At 43.5% G+C, this 9,092-nt stretch overlaps 1 protein-coding gene across 1 annotated transcript in view; it reads right to left on the reverse strand.

The window, feature by feature from the left end:
- Suclg1 (succinate-CoA ligase alpha subunit) overlaps positions 1–8,863 on the reverse strand; it is a 29,728-nt gene extending 20,865 nt beyond the window's left edge. The window contains exons 1-2 of the mRNA XM_028762390.1: positions 8,619–8,863; positions 1,155–1,258 (exon numbers count right to left, since the gene is read on the reverse strand). Of these exons, the coding sequence (XP_028618223.1) occupies positions 1,155–1,258; positions 8,619–8,715 (201 nt within the window). The 5' untranslated portion in view covers positions 8,716–8,863. The remainder of the gene's footprint in view (positions 1–1,154; positions 1,259–8,618) is intronic.
- Between the last annotated feature and the right edge of the window lie 229 nt (positions 8,864–9,092).

The following is a 9,092-nucleotide window of genomic DNA, read 5'->3' on the forward strand; positions in this document are numbered from 1 at the left end:
AGAAAAAAGAAATTAAGCATAATGAACGTCCTCAAGAATTTGATTATAGGTTGATTAAGTGCTATTATAACATACACAAAACTAGACTGGCTGCCTGGAAAGGAGGAGGTGGATGCACTGTACACCTCCTTCCCTCGGGATGTGCATCTTCCTTGTGAGCATGTCTGTCTGTATGTGAACATGACATCTGTGACATCTGGCTGGCCTTCTGCTAGCACCCTGCAGATTAAGACCTGGCAAGCTGGTCTGTAAGACTTTGACTGCATCTCCTTTGGTGAATTGCATTGTATTAGAACAGTTCTACAGTACAAATGTGGTAAAAGTCCCATTATATAAATATAAAATACGTGTACATGAGTTTGTAATGAGACACACAGATCCCCAGAAATAAATCTGGAAAGCAAATACAAGCCCTGCCCTCTCCAGGGCTACCTCTTCACTGACAACTATGTAACTTTTTCTAAGCTGAGAAATACTGAAGTTTTATCATCTCGTTTCTCAGAAAGAAAACTGAGGTACCTGTATTTTTCATCTGGAGGACATATGCCAAATTAACAGAGGATTCCTGGTAAGCAGAATGGTTGGAAAGAGGGAAAAGAGACTCATGATGGTGTTACTGCAGAATCAGACCATAGGTACATTTCAACTATGCAAATTCTAAGGCAGAAGTAGGGAGAGGAGAGGTGTGAACAGAAGAGAAGGAGGACCAAGTCAATACTCAAGGGCAAGTTTGCCCTCTGGCTTCTTCAGAGACAGAGGATGCAGTGGGAAGTCCTGGTTCACCTGCCCACACTTTGCAGGAGCGTCTCTATTTATGCATTTCTCCACACTGAGGTGTGGATTCCACATTTAACACAAGCTTTTCTTTATAGTCTATTTACCTAGTGCTCAGAGGAACAGTAATCTGTTGGAGGAAAACCAGGAGTACTGTACCTGCTGAAAGACACTACCGTTCCTGTGTATTCTCAAGCTGTTTAAACACAATGTCCATTTTACAGAATTACCACATCACCTGCCTTCTTCCTGACACACAGCCCCTTTTGTATGGTATAGTTCTATGCCATCATATATTACTATTTTTGTGTTACTAAAAATAGAAGTTAGTTTTTTACATCTATAGTCTTCACTTTAAATAAAAATGTAGATGCACATACCTGCTTGCCTGTGAAACCCTGGCAAATAACCTTCGTATTTTTATCAATATAGATTTGTTTCCGAGAGGCTGTGTAAGACCCGTGTCGTATCCCATTCTGTTGCACTGAGAAGTAAAGAAAATATGACAACATTATAATCTCCCCATACTTCTGAACCATGAATTATATTTAATGACCCAATTTTTTAAAAGCAAAACTCTTCTAATCTAAGATCAATGCTGTGATCACAATCAACTTAAAACCACATCTTAAATGAGACAGGTGGATTTGGGCGCAAACACAAGGAGCCCGCTCTCCACCCAGGAGCCTCTTCGTTACAATCTCCAAGCACAATCTTCTATCTGAACTGGGAAAGAAAAGCTGAAAACTGTCATTTTCATCCCCCACAAAGGAACCTGGGATTCAAATTCAATGGTATCAATTAAAGTCTGAAATCATTCCCACTAATGTTTGCTATGTGCACACCGCACCCGGGCATGAGCGCCTATGAACACCAGCTGAGCTAGGAGGTATACTTGAGGAATGTAAGAGCTACTCTCTAGCCTATTCCTCAGTAAAAGCAATGCAGGGAATGCTAAGTTCTGGTATAAATCTGGCTACAACACAACCCAAGATCTCTCCAATTGATCCCCGATGATGTAGGATTCATGACCTCACTTATTAAGCAGAGAAAAGAAGATGAGTTCCAAAGTAGATGAGAAGATAAATAGGAAATAAACAAAGAAAACCCACACACCTAAGTCATTTTTGGCAACCCATCTTAAGGGAGACTGAGAACGTCCAAGCAGTTACTACAACCAACTCCTATGTCAAAAATTAGTTCAAAGGGCACAGGTCTCACATTTATGAGGGGCCTTCCAAACCTCCACAGGGCCACTTAGCCTGTCTTCTCTATGGCCCATCCCTCCCTCTTCAAAGTAGCCAGGCCTTCTACCTACCTCTGAGGAGTCCATAAAAGCTAGCTCCAGAACAGTCTACCTCCTTGTGTATTTCTCAGAGCCTACCCACACATTTTCATGATTTCCAGTCTTAAGTCCTCCTAGGCCACAACTGAAGAAGCACTTCTAGAAGAGGTATCTGGAGACCTCATACCCTAGGAAGAGACAGACGTCAGCCTGTACCTCTCAGAAAGTATCCTGCACATACACAGACAGCTGCACTCCTGGACCAGACTATGCTGAACAGGGAGCTGTGGGGCTCTGCAGCAGGGTCCTGGCACAAGGAACAAACAGTCAAGCACCTGACCTGAGCAGAGATACCACAATGGGGATTCAAAGCTTGTAAGGCTGAGCCCACTGCACTGTGCAGCAGAGTATAGGGATGTTACTCAGATCCTCTGTGCCCTTAGCTCATCGACATACTGATAAAGGCCAAGAAACACAGTATACGATAGTGGTAAAGCAATGGAAATAGAAAATGAACATGCTAAGTTAAACAGCAGGCCAGCAGGAAGCTAGCCACCAAGAAGAATATGCTGATGGCAAAAGCTATTAGGGTCACCTCTGAAGGCTCAAGCAACTGGCCAGTATAGCCTTGGAACTGTTCCCATAAGCAGCTGAGATCACTCTAAAAAACCAGACAGGTTTGTGCTGGTGTTTATGTCCTACTGGTCTTCAGTACTGTAAACAAGGCCTTGCTTTTGATCTCCTGAGCCTCAGTCTTCCCATCTGTCCATAAACAGGCTAACAGCTGCTCACAGGAATGGTGTGGCATTAACATGAAATGACACCTGTAGGCATCAAAGTACCTGCTAAATTTCTGAAATTCATTAGCACAAAGGTCAATCTTCCCCTAAAACAATAGTTCTCAACCTGAGTCACAACCTCTTTTGGGGAGAGGGGGCAAATGACTCTTTCATAAGGGTAGCCTAAGACCATCAGTAAACACAAATATTTACATTACAATTCATAACAGTAGCAAAATACAGTTATGAAGTAGTAATGAAAATAATTTTATGGTTGGGGGTCACCACAACATGAGGAACTGTGTTAAAGGGTCACAGCATTAGGAAGGTTGAGAACCACTGCCCTAAACAGAGAGAGTATACGGTTTACACATTAAAATCAAGTAAGTCCAGCCAGATATGCTTTCCAAATGCATCAAGAAAGAGAAAAAGAGAAAGAGAGACAGAAGGAAAAGATGAAAGAAGGGAGGAAGAGAGGGAAGAAGGAAGATAAAGAGGGAGGGAGAGAAAGAGGGAGAGACAGAGGGAGGAAGGGAAAAAGGGAGGGAGGGAAGGAGAGAGGGAGGGAGGGTGGCTCATCACCAGCACAGGAGGTCAGAGGTCAGCTTGTAGAGTCATCTCTCTCCCCACTCCTTTACATGGGTGTCATGGATGAGATTCAGGCCATCTGACTTGCATGGGATTCAGGCCATCTGACTTGCATGGGAAGTGCTTCTACCCACTGAGCTATCTCCCTGGTCTGTCTTCACACACATTCTATACACAAATAAACTAACTCTGCATACACATAAAGTGCAGCATTTACAAATAAACTGGGAATCTTTTCATATAGGAACATTTGTATGGGGTAATCTCACTGTAAAAATACAGATAATATTATGTACCTCACTGCTGATGTTAAAGTTTATATACAGCATGTAAAACAGTGGCTAGGGCACAGTATGTGGGTTATCACTAATTACTACCTTACTACCATTATCACTGTGCAGAGAGAGCAGAGCAAACTACGGTGAGAAATCAGTGGCTGCTCTGTCAGGTTCGTGAGTGCTTTCGTCAGGTCCTACCCACAGAAGCCTCCTGGCTCTGAAACAGAACCAAATGTTACCAAAGATGCACAAAACCATAAAAGGACAGATTAAATAAGATGCTCAAGGAAAGGGACTGGGCACTGAGAAAGCTGTTTTCCACAGAGGAGACAGGTTTGTCACTCAGTCCTGTCGCCTACAGGTAAAAACTATACCCCTTTGAAGATGGCCGTGCTGTTAATGCTGGAATAAAGAGCACCTGCCACGTGGGACCGGAACAGGTCTTTTATAATTAGTTTACCCCTAACCATTAACCTGACTCTAGTCATGAAAACACTTCTCAACTCAACCCTGAAAACTATGCCCCATTCCTCCTTTACTGCTGTTTATGAACTCATGAATTCAACATATGTAAACTCACTAACAAAATAACTGACTTTTAACAAAGTAACTAATTTAAAAGAAAACCAGTTTGTTCAGCTTACACTTTAGGGCAGCCTTATCTTTCCAGCCTCTGGTGAGGACCCCTCTGCCTGTATATAATATGGCAGAAAACCAAGAAAAATAACAGGATGCCAAGGCACTGGCCAAGTTCACGGGACAGTCATGCTTGGTAACTCACCTCAGGAAGAGGGGAGACTACCAGTAATCTCTTCTAGGCACGGTGATCTCAGTGACCTCAGAGTCCACCACCTCACTGGAGGCTCCTAGCATGGTAACTCTTGGGGAACAAACCCTCAAACCTGCTCTATCATAGCATTAACCATGAATTATACATATGCAAAATATAGGCTATTGTGGTCCCCAAATGAAGAGACCTTGCTCTGTGACAAAATTTTTCCTGGGGAGATGCAACACACACATACTTACCCCAGATAGGGAGTCCAGGACAGACCAAAGTACAAACACTAACAAAGTTCAACTTTGTGAACCACTGAGTTTTCCTGGGGTTATTTACAGGAGTATGGGTGAGGGGTTACTGACTTCAGCAGAAATGACTGCTCACCAAAGGTCACCCAGCATGGATGACAGCTCAACCAAGCTGGGAACTTGGAGCACACTGCACAACCTGCAGAAGCTCAACAGTCTGGACAATGCCCTTTTCTGGTGCCTCAGTTGGTCTAAACCTCTTCCAAGCAGCTTGGCTTGTTTCCGCTTCTTCCAGGTATGAGAGTCTTCTTTGCAGCTTGGCTCCCTTCTGTCTGAGGGGGAAGGCTCAGCTTTTACTACTTACTCTAACAATAAATCTGGTCAGTTTTAGGGACTTCCTGAAACTACTCAGAGATGTTTACCTTCCTGCTTAAAGAGCTTCATCCAGCAAGATGGAATATTTTAACTGCAGAAGGAACTATTACATAATAAACCTACAATACATGGGAGTACCTCAGCAATTACCCCAAATCCCAATCGACTATTCAAAAACAAAACTGTATATCCACTTATATTGATGATACATTCATCATCACTATTGGCTTAGTTCATTACAATCACCACGTTTTGTAAAATTTAAAGCACTCCTATTTTTTAAGCACTAAGTATGAAAAGTGTATACAATGTTGTATAAAGCAATGACAAGACATCCAGATTTTAGAAATGTCATAAAGTAAAAATCAATAAATTGGTCAAACACAACAAAATACCTGCCCTGTGGCAAACTCAGAATTATTCTCCTACACCTAGGAGAAATCATTTTAAACTTCAGTGTTCTATGAAGCAACTTTGAGGCTAGAAAAATCAAGTCACTTTTCTCAGGGCTTCATCAATGCATTTGGATACAGGCTTCCATTTCTGAAATAAAGGCTGAGTTCCTAGGTGCAAACAGCAACAGAGACTAGAAAGGGAAAGATCACTATTGAGTGTCCTTTACCATACATGTCCAAGAGCTTCCCTGAGTCTGCAAATAAGTCTGTGTAACTTGGCAAAGACAGGAGAAAGGCAAGTAGCAGCTTTGAGCAGGATAGATTCTTCCCCCACAGACCACTAAGAGTGCCAAAGGTCCTGCTTCTCACATGGAGGTTCAAGCCTCCCAAGGCACACATGTGGAAACGACACTGCACACTATACCAGCAGATCTGGTTTCCGGGACTCCTTGGACACGACCTGAGAAATTTTCTGGGTTTGTTTCCTCATTTGCCAAACAAAACAGAACTAACTAGACTGTAAGATCTACTTTCTGACATCAAACTATCCTAATTCTAAGGATCAAAATAATGCCTGTTATTATTAACTATTCTGAAAGATGTGATTTACAGTAACTCCTGGTTGATATTTTTTAAAGAATCTAGCAAACTCTAGGTTTCTTTTAAAACTTCATTTCAATCTCAATGATGCTTATAAAATTCTTACAAATTCTCATCAGAAATTATTCTCATTTTCCATTATCTATTCTCCCCACATCAGCAGGATCGTCCCCTCCTTTTAGAAGCCATTAAAATGTGTTGGGTGGAGGGCAGCTTAGCAGTTTCTTAGTTGCCCTCCAATACAGCCCTGTAGCACCTAGGACTGTTTGTCTTTTTATCTTTTTAAACTCAAATGAACATTGCAAAACTTGGGACCTCAACACAGTATGCCATCAACTAAAATTTAAGAACGGGGTAGAGGTGGGATTCCCTATCATCTTATTTTAACCTAACAGCCTAAATAATTTATGACAAAAAAAAGGAGAAGGGGAAGAGGAAGAGGAAGAGGAAGAGGAGGAAGAGAATGAAGAAGAGGAGGAAGAGGAAGGAGAGGAGAGGGGAGGAGAAAGCAGCAGCAGCAGTAGTAACTTTCAAGACAACATGGCCATGGCCACTGCAGTGGCTTGGAAATACTGCAGGTGTGAGAGAACTCCAAGGTCTGCCAACTTATAGGTTTTTAAACATTAAACAGTCACTTGTAACCTTAGTACTTATACTACTAATACAAAAATACCCTTGTTTAGATCTTAGATCCCTCCGATCTGAGATGACTCCAGCAACAGAAAGCTAAATCTCTTCTAGGCTTTCAGTTTTGGAGTCTAGAAAGAAAGACCTTCAGTTCTGTGGGGTGAGGGTTGGCAAGTTTTGCTAAGAACGAACTTAAGGAACCAAATCATCTAGAAATTCCTCTTCTGGAAACACTTCTGTTAAGACAGCAGACCTTCTGGATGGAGGCTAGGCTCTTTCAGAGCCTTGGACCAGCAAGACCTCAGCAGAGAAAGACATTGGTGCATAGGTGAGCCTCTCTTTGTGGGTGTTCCATTAAACTGGCTAATGTGCACATCTGGTGTTCCACATCTTAACCCACAAACAATTCCAAATAAGTTGGATTAGGCCCATACCCAACACACTAGTGTTCAAACTCTACCAGCCACAGTAATTGCTGGTACAACTAATCTCTTTCTTCCATTCTATCTAGAACACGTTCAAGTATCCTTTTAATCAGTCAAGAAGGAGCTCCAGAAAACTTTCCCAAATACACTCAACTCTTTCGCATTTGGCAAAGTTATCAAGTTAGACCTTTGTCCACAAATGATTTAGCCATGAGGTACAGCTACTGGGTGCACGCTTATCCTTGAACACTTGTAAGATACTCAAGAAAGAAACTAAGTCTCACCTACTATTTGATGCTAGAAGAAACAAGATATCACAAGGAAAAGAGTGTTACTTTTCTGAGTTGTAAATTGTCTCACTTATTCTGCACAATGAAACCAAACCACTCATTACTTTTTAACACCTCTTAGATCCAGATAAATGTGACAACTAATCACTCATCACAACTTTAATTGGCAATCCTTTCTCCTGTTAGTGATAAGCAGGACAGTGTTGTGCTTCACATCTATGCTGTCTCAGACTCACTAATACTTGAGAGATTTTAGTTTGTGTTTGTTTGTTTGTTTGTTTGTTTTGCAGGCTTTTGTTTGTTTCCTTTCATTTTGGTTTTGAGACAGGTTTTCTCTATGTAACACCTGTGGCTGCCACTTTGTAGACCAGGCTGGCCTCGAACTCACAAAGACCCTCATACCTGCCTCTGTCTCCTAAAAGCAGGAATTAAATGCGTGGGCCACCACACTCGTCGAGAAATCATTTTTTAAAAAAAGACTATTATACATGTATGAATGGTTAGCGAGACCTCAAATACGACGTGGCTGGTTCCAAAGTTGTTTCCTAACGTACGTAACACAGAGACTTTGAACGCAGCAATAAATTTCAAGAGTCAGCATAGCTGAGAGAGTTGCAACCCTGGGAGATTAGTTCTCAGAAACTGAAGTGTTCACTAAAGCCTCATAAAGAGCGACACATCACTGGTGAAAGTGCTTGCTAACCCTCCGCTTCTACGCTCCTACAGGGCCACGCTGATTCTGGGTGCAAAAATCATCTTTCCGTTGGCCCTACCACTCCACAGAACGGTCAACTCCAAGTGCAGAATCTTTCGGTACAAAATACTGCCTCTTCAACCCGGAGGCTCAATCTCCCAGCAGAGTTCATCCTGAACCTCTTCACTCTTAGCTCCAAGTAAGGGCCAGCCCAGAGGCCACCTCCACCTCACCCCTCGTCGCCGTGGGAACTAGAAAATGTTCCCGGGTGTGAAAGGCGCCCTGTGAACAGTGCGTCCGCTGATCCACGACCCCATCTGACCCCCTCCACCCACGAGGTCTGCCACTGGTTTTGGACCCGTGGCGACCTCGCCCCTTCCGAGGGCCCGCCCGGAAGAGCCCGGGCACCGCCGGGGCCAGGACCTGGAGCCCGAGGCCTACGGAAGCATGGAGGACAGAGCCCCGCCGGCACGACTCACGAAGGAAGGTGCGCGACAGCAGGCGGGCAACAGCGAGGCCACTGCTGCCGGAGACCATGGTTGCAGTGGCAGCAGCAGCAACTACCGCTGCGGTCATCCCCCAATGACACTCTCAGGACCCCGGGACCTTGGCATGGGCTCAGACTCCTGCAGAAAGGTGTCTAGAGAAGTAGCCTGAATATTTTGTTCTCCTCGGGGGGGTCTCTTCTCAAACATCGAAAGTCACAGGTGGAAAGGAAAAAAAATTGTCCTTTGAAAAGCAGACAATGTCTTTGTTTTTCTCTAAATGTGGTTTGGGTAACCATAAACATAACGGCAATGTGCCGGACAGCCCATGCGAGGCCCGATCGGCACTTGGTGTTGTGGGAAATGTAGTTTTCGAGTAAGCAGCAGGCAGAAAGGGACGCGAAGGCAGGCGATTTAAACACGGCGTGAGCGCCCAGGAAAAACAGTGACACTGAGGGGAGGCGCCAG

Source organism: Grammomys surdaster, unplaced genomic scaffold, assembly GCF_004785775.1.
Source record: "Grammomys surdaster isolate TR1022 unplaced genomic scaffold, NIH_TR_1.0 133, whole genome shotgun sequence".
NCBI classification, from domain to species: Eukaryota; Metazoa; Chordata; class Mammalia; order Rodentia; family Muridae; genus Grammomys; species Grammomys surdaster.